Raw genomic sequence first — 22,707 nt, forward strand, 5'->3', positions numbered from 1 at the left:
ATAGAACACTGCGGCTTTTATAGGCATTTCCTGGGGAGTAAATCCGATTGTCTGATTGGTTAGTACCAAGATTCACCTAAGTAGCCAATAGAAAAGCTTTGTTTCCATGCCTCATTTACATAGTTCTGCCCATAGATGACAGCCTTGCTGTTTGTCTTCCAATTAACTAAGACGCAGTCTGCATCCTTCATTAGCATAAAGGCCCTATAAATAGCAGAAATCCTCTTTCTACTTTCATTTTATTTTTCGTGTTTTGAGGTTTTAAAATGCCAGAGTCAGCCAAGTCCGTTCCTGCCCCGAAGAAGGGCTCTAAGAAGGCAGTGACCAAGGCGCAGAAGAAGGATGGCAAGAAGCGCAAGCGCAGCCGCAAAGAGAGTTATTCTGTGTACGTGTACAAGGTGCTGAAGCAGGTCCACCCGGACACCGGCATCTCGTCCAAGGCCATGGGCATCATGAACTCGTTCGTCAACGACATCTTCGAGCGCATTGCGGGCGAGGCGTCGCGCCTGGCGCATTATAACAAGCGCTCGACCATCACGTCCAGGGAGATCCAAACGGCCGTGCGCCTGCTGCTGCCCGGGGAGCTGGCCAAGCACGCTGTGTCTGAGGGCACCAAGGCTGTCACCAAGTACACTAGCTCCAAGTAAACTTGCCAAGTAAGCGTCTTTACACCTAACCCCAAAGGCTCTTTTAAGAGCCACCCACATGTCCACAAAGAGAGTTGTAACCTGCTGCTTATTTTCTATAAGTTGAAGTTTGGCCAAAAGTACTGTGCATTAATTGGAAAACAAAGGTAGAAAAATTTGTAAGTCCTATTAATGGGTCTAAGGAATGACAAGTGAAGCCGTTAAAAGCATTGCCAGGTTGTTGGGTTTTGGCATTGTTGTGTCAAATGTTATCCATTGCCCGTTGCAGTTAGGGGGTCACCGCAAGTATAAAGTCAGCTATTTTTTGAGTCCCAGTGATCAATGTACTGTAATTGGCCTACAGCTATCTGAACATGAAAATTAACTGCGTAGGCGGCTGGTGGTTTGTAATACGTAGTCGGGGTTGACGAACTGCTTTAAGAGATGCTTGCAACTTGGCAAGTTTCCATGGAGGTTGAACCGAGGGCTGGCACCGAAAGGCGGGGAAACTAGGCGGGAAGAGAAAGGAGGCTATTGAACTTGGCATACAGAGTCTCTAGGAGAGAACCTTCCCAAACCAGGTAGTCGCGCGGCGGGGAGGGGGTGGGGGGAGCTGGCAAGTTCCACCTTCCCTTAAGCAGTTTAATCTTTGTTCCAGGGGAAGATTTTAAGGTGAAAGAAACGCATTTTCCATTTAATTTATCCAAGTCTAGAACACATTGTCAGCACCTAGGAGTAAACTTTGCTTTCTCTGTAAAAAAGTGGGAGACTACAGGAATAAAATTTATGTTACAAGGAAAACAGGTTTTTTTGTTGTTGTTTAACGATTTGAGGTAAGATACAATGTGATTTAGATTACTTAACATTAAGACCCCGTGATTCGAAATGTGCAGTTTTCTTTGATCCTGGGAAAAATACTAAGGCCTGTCTGGCGCTAGACAGGCGTCCATTGGAACACGGCTCCACAGTTACTGGCTGCCTAACCTGGAAGTTACCTGAGAAATGAGGTGCAGCCCTGGCTTAATTAAGGTAGAAGTGCAAATATAGGACAATGGCACATGCTTATCACACAAGCTCTTCAGCCAAACTATAAAGTTTCCCAAGTCCTTCAACAACTGAAATTGGATTTTTTTCTATACCCCTAGTGAGCCTGCGCAAGGACTGATGATCCAAAGCAGACTAACCTCTCCTCACTGCCAACTGATCAGTTTACTCCAAAAATGTGCAAACATTCACTATCCCAGGCTGACTACAAGGTTTTGTTTTGTTTTTGTTTTCTCCTTCTCTTCCCCTCTTTTCCTCACATATAAATTCTGGTTTGCCTTTGTTGGATGAAATAACAACTATTGCTTGATTTCTCTTCAATACAAGAGCAGGCTGCCTAATCATTAACACCTTGGACCATTTATTTCTGAAGATTCCACCAAAACATTGTTTACCCGAGCCCTACCTTAGGAATCAATAGAAAAGTGAACTGAAAATGTACCTTGTCTAGCCCTGGGCACTTTGAGTTTTCTGTTCATCTTCCCTTGGCTCTTGTATGCTAAAATTTATTTTTGCCCAAGTCTGCTTCTTATTTTGGTTCTTAGATTGTACTTTGTCGATTGGATACACATTAGTGGTTTTATCGCTAGATCATTAATTAGTTGGTGGCAGAGGACAGGGTATCTGGAATCTGTTCATCTGTTCATCTTTTTTTGGTTGCTTGTGTTTGTCTGAGGATTCTGGTCATCTCTGGCATTTGAGAACACAGGACGAGGAAGTTGGTGTTTTTCTTTCTGGCCTTTGATGGGATCCACTGTGTTTGGTGTTTGGTGTTTGTATACTGTGGGTTCTTTTAACTAAAAATCAGAGTTTCTTTCTTCCTTTCAAAACTGTCTGTTATCGTGATTACTCAGTATAAGTCCAAATAATTGTCAGTATCTGCAAAAATAACATTCCTGCTTCAAAGATAAATGAATATAAAATGGCCGCCTAAAACTTTTAACTTTAATAAAGCGTTAGACCTAACAGGAGACTTAAGACAAGAAAGAAAACAAGGAAACAGCATCTCCAGCCTACAATTGGCCTGTCTCTTGCTATGCCGAAGCCTCTAAAGTTTATTATTCAATAATTCCAAAAAAATATTGTCCCTTCTTGCTCTTTAAGTAAGGTCAGAGAGGAGAGAGAAGAAATATGTCATTATAAATAAAGCTATTGAGTCAGAAAAAAGAGAGGGCTTCCAATACCTGTACAGAACAAACGTTAAATAGTTTATTAACCTTAATGAGTTCATTGTGAGGGATATGGCACTGGAAACTAGAATTTCCTACCAAACTTAGAAGGATATCAGAGAATTTACTCATATTCCCAGCAGTGGTGTACCCTGAGGGATCTCTGATCTTAATCACATTTGTTTCTTTAACTGATCAACATACTTAAATCTTGGTTGCTTTTAAATTAAATCTCTTTAAGTTTTGTTCCAGTTTCACAATTAGCTCCTCTAACTTGTAAAATGATTGAGAATGTTTTCTGCTTTATGAATACAAATAATTTTGAGCAAATTATCTACCTCAGCAGAAAATTTTAAAAGTTATAATGTAAACTTAAATAGCTTATATAAAGACTAAAAAACATACATCAATTTAAAATAAGAGCAAAATCAAATTCTCCAGATGCTTTAAACGTGCTACCTCTTTAAGTTGTAACTCAGACAGAAAAGAAAGTTTAACTGAATTTAATTAGTGGTCTTAGTTAACACATTACAAGGTAAGAAACAAAACAGAACTACTCCATTATTTTTGAACAACTTAAATATTTTAATACATGGCATGTAATTCTATAGGAAATTTAAAAATCACATATTTCTAATCAAGTTAACCCTTTGGATAAATTTGCTGGCTTAACAATTCTGCCTTACAAACTGGCTCTACATCTTTTTCTTTATTATTGTTATAATGTAAGAATAATGTTAGTATAGTATTCTAGTTTACACAAGTTATTTTCTTTAAAAAAAAAACTAAGTTAAAATTACAAAATTTCTTTAACTCTACTGATTAGATGAGTTATCATCACTTTATTTAAAATTTTACATTACGTAAATTATGCATTGAACTAAATTATCACAAAATAGTGATAAGGTAGATAGGTAATGTCATTTTTAAAATGGAATTAATTTTTCTAATGTTACAAATCATAAGGACTCATTGTGTCAGCTTAAATACTGAGTTCAAAGTCTATAGATAACTTTAAAAATTTAGATAAATATTAAATTGGGTAAATTAAATAAGTTGGAGGGTACAAAATACACATCACTAAAAACAGATCTATGCAAGTCTTTTATTTTCACACAGTTGAGAATGACCATAGATTAACAGGTTAGAAAACATATAGATGCCGTAGGAGAATAGAAATAGCTATGCTTGTTTTTGCTACTTTATATATGTAGAAGGGATATGTAAAGTGTATATGTGGGCCCAGAGGACAAGGCAGGTTTTGGACAGCCTCCTGGTTTCCTTATGCCTATGAGGGAACACAGTTGCCTGTTTTTCTAAAGGGCTGTCGTTAATACAAACGGCTCTGACTCTACCAAGTACTATAGCTGCAGAGAAACACAAATATGTACACAAGCAATGGCTATGTTTGGTCTGTTTATTTATTAGAAAGTTGTTACTGTTCATTAATGTAGTAAATTCAATTTTATATGTATTGTCTTATTTATGCTGACAAGGTAATAATACTTTAGAGCTGCCATTAAAGTCTGAATTTATAACTATATTAATTTATCAACCACCCCTCAATAAAAATTGACTATCCAAATCTCTCATCTCTCTGTAGCCCAACCACCTCCAGACTTAATGGTCATGTAACAAAAAATAACTCCAACATAAGCACAAACTAGTTCAAGTTTTACAAAGATGTTGATTATCTCAAAAACTTGGCAAGTGATTGAATCTTGCTATATATCCAATTAGTACAAATTGAAAAATAATAAAGGTGGGACAGTGCTTCAACCATATCTCAAAAACCACAGCATTAACAAATCAATTTCATGTTATTGTTTTGAAATATATGGATCTTTTTTGCCACCTGGGAATACTTGTAATAGTTTTAAATAATAAAAAATGAGATCATGGATAAAATATAAAACTATTCTTATCAAAACATATCAATCTATATCACCCCCTAACTGCTGAGAAGATAATACAAATAATTTAAAGTAAAATTCCCAAAAGAACATAAACTTACTGTGCAAAAATTTTACTTCTAACCTTAATAATAATGATAATATGACCTACATCTAAATATTCCCATAAATTCTCATCATTTGAAATTGTACCACAAGATCCATGTGACTTTTCTTCTCTTTTGACATTTTCAGGTGTCAGATATTATCTAAAACTAATGTAGGCTACACTGTCATATATACAACAAATGCAATCTACATTTCAAAAAAAGACTTCAACAGACACACCTCTACATAATATACAATTAAAGATTGTATTAAAAGAGACTCCCCAAAGTGTCAACTTTTAACAATGCTAGAAAAGGCCATTTCCAGTATTTTTAACTACAAAGGTTGTAGTTCAGGACAAATGGATTTTTTCTTTTTTTTCACAGCATAAACATGTTTAGAATCCTACCACTTGGATATACACTCTCATTGGAAAGCCAATCGTGACACATTAAAAGATTTCCAGAATTTTGGAAGTAGGAAGCTTCCTCCTAAGATTCTACAGATCAAGATGAGATCTAGAGAGATAGCTTTTTCCTTCTCCTTCCCGTTGTGTTATTCTTTGTCCTTTTCTCCATTATCAGTTTTTCCAATGATTAGATCTCAGATTTGTTCTTCTCAAGTATTAGAAAAAAATTAAAAATCCTCAGAGCCTAGCCCTCTATCTATCCCTTGACTAAAAGTTCCTGAACAAAAGAATGTGTACTACATAATTTCTTTCTGAGTATGGCTCAAATTAGGGTTACAACTATGGTTAGGAAAAATGACACTTATTTAACTTAAATCCATCAAGGTAATCTTTGAGGCCTGTTCTTCTAATTAAGACATGCCAATTAAGTACTTGAAGATAATAGAGGTTTCAAATATTTCTTATTATGTTTGTGATTGTCCTCATAACGTTTTTGTCTTCCTCCTCTGTCTAATATGCAGATGACCAAGTGTTACAAACAGGAGACTAAAACCTGCTACTCTATTATGAGAGTCTTGACCAAAGTGGTGAAGTTGAGAGACTCTGATGCCAGAAATGGTGAAGATATGACCTACCTAAGATGGAAATGCTGACTGAGAGTCAGTGGACCATATTATACAGAGGCAGCCTGTCACATATTCTTCACAGCCAATCTTGAGAGTTTTTAGACAATCACTATTTTTCTTTTTTTTTTAATCCTCTTTGGTCTGTGTAAGAACAGATTGTCCACACTGAACTCTTTCCTACTGAAAATAATGTACAAACATGATATCCTGTTCCTAGACAGTCCAAAGGTATTTCCTCCCCTCTTTCTCTTTCATAGTCATCTTTTTTGACTTGGATGAAATCAATCTATTGCTTGGCATACCTTATACACAAGTTAACAGTGTGCTAATAATTAACTAAATGTCTTTGAGTTACTGTTTGACAAACGTAGTACTCTGAGCCTGTGGGGTGATAGTAATTACCTACTTGAGAAGATGGGGTGAGGATTAAATGAAATAGAAAATATAAAATATTTGTCCTAGAAATGGTATGGGTGCCAGTAAAATGGCTGCACAGCATTGCTCCCTGTTGACAGAAGTGGAGCCCCTGGAGATAAAACCTCTCGGTTTGACGCTCAGCTTGCCACCTATTAGCTGTAAGACTGATGCAAGTCATTAATCTCTCTGTGCCTCTTCTATATCTTGAGGATGATGGTAATAGCACCTACCTTCTAGATGTTTGTGATGATCAAAGACCTTTAATGCATAGAACACACTTTGAAGGGTGCCTGGTACATGGTAGGTACTCAGTTTTTGTGTGATGTTTGACAAGTTTCATTTATAACCTTCTTTATGCCCTAAAGGGAACTAAGGCAGCTTGTGACTGAAGACCTCAGTCGGTAGGAGCTGGTCTTTCTTAAATGATAGGAATTTCACAAGTGATATAAAAAGATTGCCAACGGATTCCTTTGCATTTACATTGGTCCAACAGGTTGACAGAAAGTGCATTATTTTTCCCATACTTGTACTTAATTAGCTCTCTAGGCGTATACCTAAGGACATGATAGCTATCACTTGTCTTGAAGCGTCCAGATTTCGAAGGGTGTGTAGATTCAGTACTTTGCAGTCCAACAGTCCTAAATTTAAAAGGTATTAAAAATTATTTAGCTTTTCCAAAATTTCACCCTGTGCAATCCTGGATGACTAAGCGTAAAATTAATTGGGCCAAATACACAGTTGCCTTTGACCTTGCCAGCAAGACGTTCTAGGCTCTGACTAAACTCTTTGGACTCTGAAAATCAGCTTGACATATCTTCAAGTACTATGGGTTTATTATAAATTAGGAATTTATAAATTTAGAGTAAATTTAGAGAATCAACCACTTTCTTATTGTCCCACCTCAGTTCTGAGGAAGGAAAATGAAGCTTTGGTTTGCTCATTTAAAGACTTACATAACCTTATCATCCAATAAGCAATTTGTATAGTAATTAATGGAAAGAGCTGGCTTCATCTTGCTATGGGTATTCATGGTATTAGATCTCCCCAGCTGCAGGCTCCAAGGGATGAAGGAACAGAAATGATGGGACTTGTCTCATTCTATGAGGAGACTGATATACTTAGAGGAGGCAACACTGGGGTAAAACCTTGACTTCATCACTTATAGCTCTAAACTTGTCTTCCGACAAGATCGAGTTCTCCAACAGTAAAAGAATTGGCTTCAAAAGCAATAAGGAAGAAACTTTGTTCTCATTTTCTTTTCTCTCTCCTCTCCTCCCCTCCTCCCTTCTTTTCTTTTCTTTTTTTCCTTTATTTTCTTTTCACTTTTTTTTCCCTACTATAATTGGCCCAAACTCAGCTGTAGGACAGGATATAAAAATATCAAAGATTAAAATGTGCCTGTTTTGGGACTCCCCTGGTGGTCCAGTGGTTAAGACTTCGCCTTCCAATGCAGGGGGTGTTGGTTCGATCCCTGGTCAGGGAGCTAAGATCCCACATGCCTCGTGGCCAAAAAAACAAAACAAGAGACAGAAGCAATATTGTAACAAATTCAATAAAGACTTTAAAAAATGGTCCACATTAAAAAAAAAAAAATGTGCCCCTTTTATTGTTAGATTTGCTTAAACAATTGAGGTGTTAGATGCTGGTCACTAGATTTTTAAACACATGCATTTGGGCTTTAATGCACTGAAATACATATATTTTTTAAAATTGAAATAAACAAACAAATATGATTGTGTGTTTAAGAATTCTACAGAGAAGATGCAAGTTCTGAGATCTTGAATGGAAGAAAGGCTGCTAGCCTCAAAGGTGGGTCAAGGATACTCAGCAAGCACCAGGGTAAGAGCTTTTTGGAGGTTTTGGAAAGCGCTTGGCCTCCCTGACTCTAAGCATCAGAGACTGAGCCTGGCTGCATCGATTCTAGACATAAATAATGCTGAGTGGATTGGAATTGTTTTTCCTATATACATTTTTTATGTTTTTTTTTTTTTAGAGCAGTTTTAGGTTTACAACAAAATTGAGAGGGAGGTACGGAGATTCCTCAAATACTCCCTACACCCACACACCCACACATGCATAGCCTTTCGCATTACCAGCATCACTCACCAGAATGGTACTTTTTTTTTTTTTTTTTAAACCAAGGATGAACCTATATTGACACAGCATAATCACCCAAAGTCCATAGTTGACCTTAGGGTTCATTCTTGATGTTGTACATTCTATGAGTTTGGTCAAATGTATAATGACTTATATTCATTGTTATAATATCATACAGAATTTTTTACTGTCCTAAAATGATCGGAAATTTTAATAAGCTGGAAATGAGGGGAAGGGGCTGTGGGGTCTTTATCCTTCTCGCATGTGAGCTGGGGCATCATGGATGGTCTGGAATGGGTCTGAAAGAGCTGTATCTTCCTTTAGGATACTCCAAAGACCTGAAACACGGTTTGACGGACTCTTCCCCTGCCCACTGTCTGTGGCCTCTTTCTCTCATGTTCTGTACTGCAGCCAGATTTGCACACACTCTGCTTTTCCTGGTTTTCATCCTCCCATATATGCTGGACCTCGTCTTTGATATTTTCACCACAGAGGGAATGAAGACAGAGTTTTGGGATGGTCTAAGGAGGGGATTTCTGCCCTTTCTCCTCTGGTCCTAAGGACCACCTTCTGGTTCTTGTTCCTCCAGCTATCTTCAGTGACTGTCTCCTTGGAAAAGGACAAAGTCACTATCCTCTTGGAGCTTACATCTCAGCTGGGGAAGAGAGACAACAAACAATCGTTACTATGAGTAATTACATAGAATATGAGAAAGGAATAAATGCTATGGAAAGGGAAAATGGAAAACAGGAAAGGGGGGGATCAAGAGGAGTGGTAGATATAATTTTCACATTAGCACTAATTAAAATGCTTAATATAACAAGAGTAGCTAACACTAGTGTAGCACTCAGTATGGGCCAGGTACTGTTCTGAGTGCTTTACACTATTAACTCAATTTATTCTCAGACAATAAAATGTTAGTTGGAAAGCACATACAAAACTCTTGGAGGAAGACCCAGCAATGAAGAAAAGAAGAGAAATCAAAGCCCTATTGGTTCTACCTTGAGTACCTGTCCCTCTTTTTCTAGCACCACCATCACTGCCCTCATTCTGGGCGTGAGCTGGTGAGAAGAGCTGTGCTTCCCTCCAGCACAGTCCTTCAATCTGGTGCATTTTCAACAGTGTTTAAGATAACATGTGCCACTTGCAATTGTTAAGGCTGCTACATCTGAAGCAACAGTGAGTTTGTTAAACTACTGGAACATCAGAGATCACACCATGAGTCAGTAGAGATGGTCAATGGCTTGTGTGGGAGACTGTGGCCTTCAGCAGCTAAAGAGAGGACTGCTTCCCCCTTGCCCACCCGCCACTACCACCAGGATCTGCTTCCAGGCAGAGCTTTCTCAAAACTTAAATAACTATGTAATTGTGACTATATTTTTACAAGCACACACAAACCATGTAGCAAGAACCTCTCTCTGTAAAGTGGAGTGACGGCCTGAGTGTAAGCTGTGTCAAGCGTGGCTTATAATTACGAGTATTCATATTACGCAAACGTGCGACCAATTTTCACAGAAACCCATATGTCCCCGCCCCACTAATGTGTCAGCCCACAGGTAGTAAAGAGGACTCCTTAGTAAGCAAACCCTATTTCCTTGCACTGAATCTGGACACCAAGAGAGCATAAAATTAGGTTTGCCTCTGCCTACCTGTGAAGAAGAGTTGGAAAAATGCATTTCAAAACAACCCAGGAAAAAGACTAAGCATTTATTTGGGTACATTTCCATTAGATGTTTGATTTTGTTTATTTGAAAATGGGGAATGATTTCATCTGCCAGCAGCCCAGAGAGATGAGCATGTAAGAGAAGGGAGGCTTCTGGGATCTGTTAAAACTGCTTCATGTGGGAATAACAAGCTGAACTCTTCAACCTGTCGTCATGCAAGGGCCTTCCTCATCCTTCACAACCGGTTCTACAAGGCTTACCCCCAAGCACCTCACCCTAGACAATCCCCACCACCTGGCCTTTGTCACTATGTCTCCTTTGTGAAAAGCCCTAATACCCTTTCCTCACCTGACAAATTCCTACCCGCCCTTCAAGACGTAGCTCAAATGTAATTTATAGGACACTGACTAGATCATGCTCATCTTTTATTTACAAGTGCACGTAGACTCAAATGCTAGACGGTGTGGTTTTACTGTAGAGGATGGTTCACCATCCAACAGCTGTGCCATCTGGGAAACTCAGTCTCTCTGAGCCTTAATTTCCTCATGTATAAAGCAAGGAGGACCATCATACGTACCTCAGAAGGTTGTTGCAAGATTAAATGCATTGGTATCTACAGTGCTTAGAGCACTGCCTGGCACAGAACAAACACCAATGAACATTAGCCATCGCCATAATTACTGTTCTCAGAATCAAGTACAATATCAGATATTTGATGAATTATAGAAGTGAATTAATCAATCAATCTCTCTTTTTACAGGAGGAGCAAATGGGCTTTAGAAATGTATTTTCTCACCACTGGTCACTGCTGGACACTGTTGCATCTCACAAATAAGTCAATGAAAATGATACTAGAAGAAGATAAAAGGAGGTATTTTTAACAATCACGGAAGGATCAATAAGAACTTGGCTAAAACATTTATTTTGAGTATAAAAATATTAAATGATAATTGCAGAAATTTGTAAGAAGAGAAATATATAACAAAGAAAATTAAAATAAATCTTAGTATCTCTTTTCTATATGTATATATGAATATGAACATATATATGAGATCCATCTTTAATAAGTATATATCATATATCAAGCAAATTTAGGTATCATGCTACATATACACAGCTAATTTTCTAGGTAACATGCCTAGAAATGCACATTTTTTATAGATGTATGATTACTTATTAATTAGTCCTGTTACTGGCTATTTAGAAGGAGTTCCATTTTTATGCATTATAAATCATACAGATCACACTTCTTTTTACATAAATCTTTGTTTAAATATTTGATTATTTCCTTGGGACGGACTTCTAGAAGTAGAAATCCTAAATCACAAGGTAAAACCATTTTTTAAGGCCCTTAATGTATACATTCATCAAATTGCTATTCAGAAGGACCATGCCAACTTATAACACCAACATAATACAATAATTCCTATTTTACGGCAGTCATATTTACTGAGAATATTTTTAAAACACTTAATCAGAGAGACCAAAAAAATATTGAAATGTAATTTCCTTCATCATGAGTGAAGGTAGTTTTTTCCCCATATTTTTATTAGCCATGATCCCATAAGAAATAAACTGCTGCAAAACAATGAACAGGATTGCAACAGTTCCACGGGAAAGCACTCTGTAAAGAATAAGTAGGATCTTAGGTTAAGACCAAAAAAGGGAATATTTATCAGGTGCCTCCTTTGCCCAGGACTGTGTTGGAATAATGAACCATGTTTGCTATGTGTAACTAAAACTACTTTTATCTAGGTTGTCTCTAATAAGCCTCCTAATCATTCCATGAGAAAAGTATCTGCTATGGATTGATTTATGCCCACCCCTCCTCCAAAATTCATATGCTGAAGCCCTAATCCCCAATGTGACTATATTTGGAGACAGGGCTTTTAGGAGGTAATTTAGGCTACAGAGGTCATAGAGGTGGGGCCCTAATCCAATAGGATTCATGGCCTTATAAGAAGAGAAAGAGAGAGCCATCACTCTCCTGGTGTGCATGCACTCATGAAAGGCCATGTAAGGACACAGCAAGAAGGCAGCCGTCTATAGGGTAGGAAAAGATGTCTCACCAGAACCTGACCATTCTGGCACCCTGACCTCGGATTTCTAGACTCCAGAGCTTTGAGGAAATAAATTTCTATTGTTTAAGCCATGCACTCTAGAGTATTTTGTTTGAGTTGCCTGAGCAGACTAAGTGTGAGATGGGAGAAGGAGAGACTTTTGAAGCCAGACTTCTTGAAATCAAAGCCCAGCCTTCCTGCTCACTAGCTCTAAGACTTTGGGCAAGTTGTGTGACTTTCTGTGACTCAGTTTCCTCATCTATAAAATGATTTCATACATTTTTTAAAAAAATTTTTTGAGGGGAAAATACTTGGGACAATGACTGGCACATATATATGGTGTATATGTGTGTGAGCTTGTTTTTATGGTATCTTTTCGAATTATAATGCAAAATATGAATCATGGTGTTTTCTCTGGATCTTAAATTATGGAATCTAAGAATTTTAGAAAACTAGCCAATTCTCTGTTACTTTTACAGCAATGAGTGATATGTTCTGTCAACCTGTAAATATAAGTATCAATCCACTCATACCCGACCCTAAGCCACTGACGTTTAATGGTACGACCTCTCAGGATCACCGAGGTTCAGAGAAACCAAATACACGTTAAAACAGAGCCCTTGGTAAGATGCACCCGTAATATCTCTAAGGAGAAAAGAATTTTCAAACTGAGGGTCACAATGTATTAGTAGGCTGTGAAATCAATCTCATGATTTGCAACCAGCATTTTTTAAAAAATAAAATAAACTAGATGAAAATATATCAGAATGCACTTAAGGTAGTATTGTTTTCAGAATTTATGTTTCAAATGTGTGTGTAAGTGCACATGTGAGCATGTATGTGAGACAGAGAGAGTGAAAGAGACTTTTCTACCTCACTTTGCAATCAGAAGTTTGAAAGTCTCATCATCTCATTTCCTCTTCAGAAGATTTCAAATGTAGACTCTCTCTTTTCCCACACTCTCTCCTCAAATGAAGCTCTTGTCTTTCTTCTGAGACTATTACAACAGACTACCAACCTCTGACATTAGGCTTTCCACAATAATTGTTTATGTGAAAAATCGAAAATCAAGGCAACTACAACAACCATACAAGAAGACAACTACTACAAAAATACACAAGCTCTCTCCTTAAAAGCCTCCAGTGGTTGCCCAGTCTGTAGAATGTCACCAAATTTCTCACGCAGGCATTTGCGGATCTTTGCAAGATGGTCTTTATGGGATTTTCCTTTGCTGAACCCTGGACTCTGGTCATATTACACCGTTCCCTCAACATCCTCCTGGAAGGCCAGGCCTTGAAACTCTTATACACCTCTGAGAAAGCTGAGTCCTAGAACAAGCCCAGAGAAACATCCTAGACATTATTCCAATAACTCTTTTCCCACAGCTCTGCAGGACACCTGCCAGCCCAGTCCTGTTAGAGATCTGGGTCTGTCGTTTCCACTGAGCTCTTCAGACCAGGGTTCCTGCCTCATATTTTATAGTTAATTAAGTGCAGGGATTGTATCTGTTTCCTTACATATTCTTTTTGAGGGTGGAGGGTGAAGGGGGTGGGTGTGGGTATAGGGGTAAGGTTTGAACTAATGAAACCAGAAGCAAAACTCAGTTCAAGATGCCCTCTACAAGGGGGACCTGATTTTGGCCAAGCAGATATCATGTGTGAAATCCAGGTAATTTACTCCATGCTTGAGGGTCTGCTATCAAGCCTTAGGGACTGAGAAGTGGTTTTAGTCACAAGCAATCCACATGCCTGTAGATCATTGTTTATTAGATTGTTTGCTCAAATAAGGTGTTATCCTGAAGTTTTTTGACAATTCTAAAAGCATCTTCCAACTCTGCAGTGAGACATCTAAGATATCTGTGTTACTTCCCTCATATACATAAATAATTTTCAATAAAAATCAGGGCGTGAATAATTTATTTTCTCCACCAACTGAAAGCCAACCATTTGGAAGACCAGTTAGAAGAGATGAGATAAGTCATTCGTTAAAAATTACTTTTATATTTACACGGAAAAGAGGAAGTTTTGTGCTTCCCTTTGAATTTTGTTGAAAATCGAGGGCTTTATTGAACAGTTTTGGCATGCAGGGTCATTTTTCATTAAAAGGCAAAAAGGCATCTGAAATCTGTATCTCTATGGTTTATTCAGCAGTGGAACCTGGGCGATTCCGTGCAGAGGGTATTCGAGGCATTCAACTTTTGGCCGTGAAACAAACACAAATGCTCCTTCCCCAAGGGCGGGGGCGGTGCCTGAGCGACGCACCAATCACAGCGCGCCCTGCCCTATATAAGGCCCTGAGGCCCGTGCAGTAGTTTATGCTATTTGCTAGGTGGTACGTATTGCTCTACTCTAATGTAATGTCTGAGATGGTGCCCGTCGCTCTAGCGGACCAGGTTCCACCGTCCATGGAAAAACCTCCCCCCCAAAAAAGGGGCAAGAAGCCGGTTGGTTTGACGGGTGAAAGTCGCAAGACCACAAGCGCCTCATTGTCCAAGTTGATCATCGAGGCCCTTTCCATTTCTCAAGACAGAGCTGGCATGTCTGTGGTAGCACTGAAAAAGGCGCTAGCAGCCGTGGGCTATGACGTGGAGAAGAACAACAGCCGCATCAAGCTGGGTCTCAAGAGCCTGGTTAGCAAAGGAATTCTGGTGCAGACCAGGGGTACCGGTGCTTCCGGCTCTTTCAAGCTCAGCAAGAAGGTTGCTGCTGAGCCCACCAAGGGAAAGGTCAAGAAGCCTGTTTCTACCAAGACGAAGAAGCAGGTCTTGGCCGGAGACTCCAAATCTCCGCAGAAAGCTAAGACCAACAAAAAAGCAAGGACGCCGAGGAAAACAATGGCTGAGAAAGCAGGTTCGAGTGGCAGAAAAGCTAAAGGCGCCAAGGGCAAACAACAACGGCAAAGTCCAGCGAAGGCCAGAGCAGGGAAGCCCAAGGCTGGGAATTCTAAACTGATCCAGCTGAAGACTAATCCTAGGAAAGCAACAACCAAGAAGTAACATTTCGGCAACGGCCAGTTTTCATAGAACCCAACGGCTCTTTTAAGAGCCACTCAAATGATTTTGAGGGTGTGACATTGCATTTTCAGAAGACCCCGGAAGAAAAGACTATTAGTCAACTTTATCACTTGACAATAAGCAAGATTGTGATGTGGTGATAAGTGTCTTGTCAGACAAACGGTACAGACTCTGAAGAGCTTTGGATACTTAATGGTATGCTGACTGCCCAGTTCCAGAAAGTTAGGTTGTCCATCCTAATAAAAATAAGGCACATTCCTTGTATGTAAGTTCCTAAATGCTTAGAAAAGTGCTGGATTTTAAGCCGAGAGAGGAGAGGAGATCAGCTCCGTGCCCAACCATACCTGACCATGTTTTTTCACCTAATGATACTCTAGTATATGACTTAATGTGCCTTTCCATGTAAGATTTCTGAACTCAGTCTCCATGGACTTTACAGGGGTTAATATACAGAAACCAAGGTCTCAGTTTGGATTAGTGAGAAGTTTACCTCTCGTTAAACAGATTTCTTTCCACTATGAGTGATTAGTTGCATAAATCACAGATGTTTCCGTTTTACATTTGCAAGAATATTGAAATGCCTTTCACCTTCATTAGTTTGCAAGTGGTTACCAGGTGACTATATATTAAGCACATACTGTTACATTAAAATTTGGTTTGATAATATTAGTCTTGATATAATTGTTCTCTATGAAGAGAATGATAGGCTTGTTCAGATTGTGCTACACAGGCTGAAAAACGTTAACTCTAAAACGTGTGGAGATGTTGGAGGTTCAAATATTAGGGTGTGACCTTTAAATCACAAACCTGCTTGTACTAGGAAACGCTTAGGGTCGGAGTTAAAGCATCTTTTCCGCTTTAAACAGTTGTTTGTTTTCACTTAGTTTGTAATTTAGCGTTCTTAAAGATCCTCATAAAATAAATTTATACTGTTAATCTTATTTTGGGCCTTGGTATTGGGGGCGACTTCGAACAAAGCCCATTGCAAAACTACGTAATTAATGCAGTCACACATACAAACATGTTCTATATCCTGTCTGAATTCATTTGTATAATCGGGCCACAGAAAAAAAAATTAATTGTATCCTATATGGAAAATGACTAAATACAATGGTTTCAATTTGTACAGAATCAGCCACAGCCCTGCTTTGCTTGGATAAGGTGGCCACTGTTTCCCTCTGAGGCTGGAGTTGGGATAGTGCAGGAAAATTCTTCACTTGCTGGACAAGGCAGTGAGCTACTTCTCTGTGTCCATCAGTGGACTGACCCCAGACTATCACCGCAAAGAGAAAGGAGGAACAACTGGCTTCATCCCGTCCAGAAGCCAGCCGACCTCCCGGCACTACTCCAACCTGTGTAGAAGCGGCTCGGCCACTCTGCGCCTTTGTTCCTCGGGCCCATTAGCGCCTGGATTGCATCGGATTAAAAAGTTAACCAATGAAGGTTTTCCCTTAAGTTCCGGGTACCGGTATGAAACCCCTTGTTTTGGCCAATAGGAAAACAGCCTTGTAACACCACCCTCCGCAATTAAACAGTGGTTTCTTCGCCACACTGAGAACCGGCCAATGAAAGCTTGTCCCCAAAGAGCCTTCATTTGCATAGCTCTCTGTTGTGTGGGTGATACTGTGAACTTTTGTGCCATGGATGCCTCCAGCCGTCCACTTAAGGACAGTTCTAATATTTCCAGATGCATAAAATAGGCACATTTCTCTCATGGGTCCAATCTTATACATCACTTCGCGTTTCACCGTTTGTGAAAGCCTTTCTTCATAAAGACCCAAGTTTTAACACCTTAGTGAAGCGCAAGGCCCTAAGTATTTAGTTACATAACTGCCGTGTTAATGCAGCTTCCGACCATACTTCGCATGTTAAATTAGCTCTGACATTTGGCTTTCACACACCTCCGCAACGTCCAACAGCCCTTCAGCGAGTTTGTGGGCGGCCCTGAAAAGGGCCTTTTTGGTTTTTTTAGAAGATGTCGAAGTCTGTCTCGGCCGATACCGTGATCAACCACCGAAGCCGTAAAGGGTGCGGCCCTGGCGTTTGAGTGCGTAAACCACGTCCATAGCGGTGACAGTCTTCCGCTTGGCGTGCTCGGTGTAGGTAACAGCGTCCCGAATCACGTTCTCCAAAAACACTTTCAACACCCCGCGAGTCTCCTCGTAAATTAGCCCAGAAATGCGCTTGACACCACCACGGCGGGCCAGGCGACGAATAGCTGGCTTGGTGATGCCCTGGATGTTGTCCCGTAAGACCTTGCGGTGACGCTTAGCGCCGCCTTTGCCGAGGCCCTTACCACCCTTTCCGCGACCAGACATGGCTGCTGTCACAGTAACTTTTTGAACTTAGCACTGCTCTTTAAATAGCATTCTTGCGGACCTGATTGAAAACGAGAGCCCTGGTGGCTTTTCCACATTAGGTCATCAAGGGGTGGGGCAAGGAGGGGCTTATTAACATTTCAATGTTTTGATTGGTCGGAATACCTAGCTCTTCGTCTGGCGGGCCGTAATGTGAGGTGGCCTTCAATCAGCTGAAGAGCTTTAGTTTCTCTTTTGCCCTGCACTATTTTTCTTCTGTGCGCGTTTGCAAGTTGAGTATATTCAGCTCAAGGACACGGAGCAAAGAGCTTCACTCCACATTTCCTTTTGGTAACTTGGTAACTAATGTTAGATAATGGTTCCTTGGGGAAGGTAAAAATAATGTGTAAAGGAAGATAGAGTTATAGGTCAAGGGACTTTCCCTTTCAGTCCTTTTAATGTTTCAGTTTTAAAGGACGCATTTTGATGGGGCGAAATATAAGCCTGGCCATGAAGAGGCTCTCGTCCTAAAAGACCTGTGTTTGGAAAGACAAAAAGGTAGACAAACGACTGCAAATTAAAACTTCTTCCTTTTCTTCTCTTCCTCAATTCAAACATGTACTGGGTGACTCCTTTTTCTGCAAATGCACGTGAGAGAAGGAATTTAAAACTAGGCTTGGGTAATCAGTTACCTCTGGACCCTCTTCCTGGCCTGCGCCTGATTGGCCTGCATTTCCTAAAAGCTCCTTTCCTTCTTTCATTAATCCTTTCTCAACCTTCTCTAGTTTTAGAGACAAGAACATACGTTTGTTTTGTAGAGTCCAGGATTAATAGTAAGATAGGGCTAATACTTGATTAAGGTCATTACAAAGTCTACAGGGCCCTCCCCTGGGAGGCCTATGATGAGATTATGGGTGTTTTGAACAGGTTAATCCCATTTTTGTTTTCATTCTTTGTTTAAAAAAAGCCGAATAGAACAGAACTGGATCTGAATATGGTTTGAAGAGAAGGATTTCTCAAATCAAAAAGTTTCTCTGGCTTCCTGACAACTTTAAAAAATTTCCACAGTAAGAGTCACTCTAGTTAAATTGAAAAAAAAAAAAAAAGACACCCCTCCCCCCCATCCTGGTTAATAAATAAATGTCTGTTGGAGAGATTTAGAATGAGATTATGGTCTGAGAGAGACCTCATATAATAACCTCAGACTTAGGTAAAAAGGGAGAAGAGACCCAAAGATGGAGACAAAAGACCCAGGAGAGGGCAGGAAAGCTCTGGATGACATATGGTTTGTATCACTTCTGAAATAATTAGACGGTTATATTCTTCTGCCCCAAAGTGAGTGTTTTTAGGCTCCTGACTTTCACTACCCTTTCCCACCACAAACATGCACCTTATAAGCAGAGACTTAGCTAGGAAGAAATGCCATTCATTACAGAGGAAAAGTGCAAGGTCAGCGTTCACAGGTAAACATGAAATCTCAACATGCTTTTTAATTCATGAAAATAAATTTAAAATAATGTGTATGACATGGTTCTTTTTTTCTTATTCCCTTCTCCTAATTTCTTCTTTTCTAATTTTTTCTCAATGACATTGACTCAAAAATCATGAATGTCAAAACAGGAATATTTAAGAGGTATACAATTATAGATTTATATTAAAAATGGATTCTTCCACTCTAGGAAGAGTTCAGGTATTCCTTGGTCCTGTAGCTTGGGAAAGGGTGGGTCACCCTAGAACTCTCATTCTCAGAGTGAACCTGGCTTCACAGAGCCCCATTCATGTGAGTGAGGCTCTTCAAATAAAAACCCTGCAAACAAGTTGTGGCTAAATGGACACATGAAATATTCACACAAATAAAACTGTGATGTTAAACAAAAGTCTTCTAAAAATATAAAATGCCCAGAACCACTCTCCACAAACTAACTCAATCAGAATATCACCGTTGAGGAATATATATATATATATAGAATATATGTACACATATCATCCCATGGAATATATATGTATTCAAAAGACAATTCCGATACTTAGCCAGGGTTGAAAACTACCAGAATATACCAACACTTTTCAGGGTACAGTTGTACTTTAGGAAAAAGAAATCCCAGGGTAGAAATACTTTTGAGCAATATTATAGTTGCAGAAATACATAAGTACAATCTCGCCCCACTTAGCCTGACAGGGATTTATAACATGACAGTAGTTACTCTGGGCATTTGGGGACACCAATCCTGGTCTGGGGCAGACAGCTCTTCTGACCCCTGGCTGATTTATCTCCTTCCCATCTAAGTCTTAAATGCATTTCTCTTTTTCAGCCACCTAATCTTTACTTTGGTATGATCTATTTTCTTATTCATTTTTCCTGAATTAAACTGTCATTCCCACTGGCATGTTTTTGCTTCCATAACATACATATACTGTGTCTCTCCATATTTTTCTCATTTCCTCTCCTTATCCTTCTAGGAAAACGTTCCTGCTTTTTCTCCTTATTTTATTTTATTTTTTAATTTTGGCTGTGCCATGCAGCTTGCGCGATCTCAGTTCCCCATCCAGGGATTGAACCCGGGCCACAGCAGTGAAAGTGCTGAATCCTGACCACTAGGCCACCAGGGAACTCCCTGCTTTTTCTCTTTAGTTCAAACTCTTTTACTAAAAGTTTTTGGCACTTGCACTTTCTAGGCCTGCTGTCCTTGTGTGGGTTTTCTCCCTTAAATATTCGTAATATATTTTGACCTACTAAAGAAAATGTTATTTGGAAAGAGAATTTCTAACAGTATCCTTTCTTAAACATTTGCTTCAAAATTTTTATAAACACGTTTGTAGTTAAATTTGATTCTCAAAGTTCCATTGAATACTTCCTTAATCACACACACAAAGCCCAAAGAAAGGATTTTGCATTTGTTTTAATGGTGAAAACTGAACACAAAAGTACGCAAAGCAAAGATCATTAACTGTTACATCCATGTTTAAAACAGGTGCTTTCTTGCACACATAGCGAGGCTCCTTTGGCAGTATCCAAGTTGCTTGCTGACTATCTTATGAAAATGCCATTGTGGTCACTCTGTTTACAGAATAAGATCCAGGATATTTCATCAACTCATAGGGTAACGTTAACTGACAAGACTTTCACTGAAGTTTATGCAAATATTGGTATTATCCTCACCTCCCCCTCCACACACAAATGCACTGAAAGCTCCAAAATTCTATTTTAGAATCTTTGGGTCAAAAGCCAGAATTTTTTTTTTTACTTAATTACTTTATTTACAATACTTTCTATGCAAATCTGGTGAAAAATGATTCACAGGCGCTTCAATGCTACCTATCCCATAATACCTCCCTGAATGATAAATAGAATTAATAAAAATGTGAATTTGATAGTTAGAATTTTGTGTGTGAACAGAAAAAAGAATTCCCAAATGTTTCAAATATTTATGAAATAACTATAGAGTATATTCTGAAATGTTAAAACAGGTTCTCTCCTCACTCAGGAAATAATCAGAGGTGCTGCCACTAGGCAGCAGAATGGATACTCAAAGGAGCATCCTAAAAAGATGGAACAATGCCAACCACACGTTTTCTTGATTCAGAGAGAGGGATTGTGTAGTGGCTATGAAGATGAGCCAGGCTAGCTGGGAAAAAAATCAATACAATCATTTTCCAGCTGTGTAACCTTCAGCAAGTTAACCAACCTCTCTGTGCCTTGGTTTCCATACAGCAAAATAAGGGTAGCAGAATAACAAGAGTTTCTACCTCACAGGATTCTTCCGAAGAATTAAATTAATATTTAGAGAAGGGCCTGGCATCTAGTAAGTACTTGATAATTATTAGCTGAAAAAAATTAGTTTTAGAAAATATTTAAGCCTAAGAAGATTTTTCTGAGAATGAAAATTCATTCAGCCAAGAAATAGAAGCTACAGAAGCATCTGCTTAAAACACATCATATGTATCTCTCACACATGAGTAAACACCTTAGAGAATTACTCAGAATCAGCATATGTGAGATACCAGCATGCATGCCAGGCCAAGTAACAAATGCACGCAGGATGTCAAGGCAACCCAGGCTTTTTAATCAAATTGTCACATGAAATGATTTAATATTGTATTAATATTCTACATGTTAATCACTGATTCCAAAAGGGAGAAGAAAATATGATGACCCAAAGTCCACAGAAAGAAATCAAAATTAAAAATATCACTCCACGCATGTGAAAATCTTCCATGATTAAAGTCATGCATTTTAAAATTCTAGTTATTATTAGAGTGTGTAATTTATAAGAAACTTGCAGCATTTTAGAGAAGGTCTTTTGTTTTTAAGTGTGTGTGTGTACCTGAAGAATGTATCAAGTACACGGTACTCTAAGACTATATTATTATAACTGAAGCCGAAGTTTTGCCTGTACCGCCCAGCAGCCTTAACCAACTGCTGGCAGGTTGCCTCAAAGATCAGCAGGTTTGTTCGTTTTCCTTCTGTTCTGTTCCCAGTTCAGGTAGCTCAACAGTGCCCTGCGATTCCAGAGATTCAAATAGCTGGTGAATAGTTTCAGCTTTGCTCTCAAATTTTCAGGGGCTTTTCTCCAAAAGTGATCCCCAGCGCCCCACCCCTTGTTTACTCTTTTCCCCTGAGGAACCCCCTCCCCCCACCCCATAGTCGAAAGACCACTGTGACATTTTTGGCCACCAGATGGCGCGCTTCTCCTTACTACCACCCTTGTAAGTGGTTTTTTTTTTTTTTTTTTCTTGTAAGTGGTTTTGCCAGAGGCAAAATAAGATACAGATTTTTAAATGTACAGATTTTTAAATCTGACTTTTCAAATGTAGTTGACCTTAAGAATTGATGAACAAGGCTAGAAAAATTAAGCTAAGAAACACTGAAAGAAAATGGAGATTTATAACTACGGTTATTAAAAAAAATTCGCAGGCCGCTGTTGCCGACTGTTAATAATTGTGTATTACTGTGAAGAGTAGAATGTTTCTTGAAATTTTGGCCTGTGTGAAACAAACCAATATAAGACAAATGTTGCCTAATTAATTGTAACATATCCTTAATGAGGTAGGAAGCTTAGTATGAGCCAGGAAGCTTCTTGGCAGTCTGCTGTGAGTATAGGATGATGTTTAAGGAGAAAGAATTTATCAGTGTGCTTCCACCGTGGTTTGGAGGTGAAATGACCAATGTGTTACAGCTTAGATGGTAACGTGTCTAGTGTGAAGAAAAACAATTAATTCAGATACCGTGGTTTAATGAAAATATTTCATGAAACAAAACATTAAAAAATTAGAAGCAGTATAAA

At 39.0% G+C, this 22,707-nt stretch overlaps 3 protein-coding genes across 3 annotated transcripts; 2 read left to right on the forward strand and 1 right to left on the reverse strand.

Annotated features, from left to right (window-relative positions):
• Positions 1-263: 263 nt before the first annotated feature.
• Positions 264-10,952, forward strand: LOC115866062 (histone H2B type 1-C/E/F/G/I-like). The gene is made up of 2 exons (XM_030881231.2): positions 264-656; positions 10,813-10,952. Exon 1 carries the CDS (start codon positions 267-269, stop codon positions 645-647), a length of 381 nt encoding a protein of 126 aa, XP_030737091.1. The 5' UTR covers positions 264-266; the 3' UTR covers positions 648-656; positions 10,813-10,952.
• H1-6 (H1.6 linker histone, cluster member) lies at positions 10,824-15,590 on the forward strand. Its single transcript, XM_070046772.1, has 2 exons — positions 10,824-10,923; positions 14,260-15,590. Exon 2 carries the CDS (start codon positions 14,427-14,429, stop codon positions 15,105-15,107), a length of 681 nt encoding a protein of 226 aa, XP_069902873.1. The 5' UTR covers positions 10,824-10,923; positions 14,260-14,426; the 3' UTR covers positions 15,108-15,590.
• A 1,541-nt stretch (positions 15,591-17,131) lies between these two features.
• LOC115866073 (histone H4) lies at positions 17,132-17,443 on the reverse strand. The gene has a single exon (XM_030881243.3). It carries the CDS (start codon positions 17,441-17,443, stop codon positions 17,132-17,134), a length of 312 nt encoding a protein of 103 aa, XP_030737103.2.
• Positions 17,444-22,707: the final 5,264 nt, after the last annotated feature.

The sequence above is a fragment of the Globicephala melas genome, chromosome 11, assembly GCF_963455315.2.
Source record: "Globicephala melas chromosome 11, mGloMel1.2, whole genome shotgun sequence".
NCBI lineage: Eukaryota > Metazoa > Chordata > Mammalia > Artiodactyla > Delphinidae > Globicephala > Globicephala melas.

What these genes read in the sequence shown, in the direction of transcription:
- LOC115866062 (XM_030881231.2), top strand. Translation starts at nt 267, where the DNA reads ATGCCAGAGTCAGCCAAGTCCGTTCCTGCCCCGAAGAAGGGCTCTAAG.
- H1-6 (XM_070046772.1), top strand. Translation starts at nt 14,427, where the DNA reads ATGCTATTTGCTAGGTGGTACGTATTGCTCTACTCTAATGTAATGTCT.
- LOC115866073 (XM_030881243.3), bottom strand. Translation starts at nt 17,443, where the DNA reads ATGTCTGGTCGCGGAAAGGGTGGTAAGGGCCTCGGCAAAGGCGGCGCT.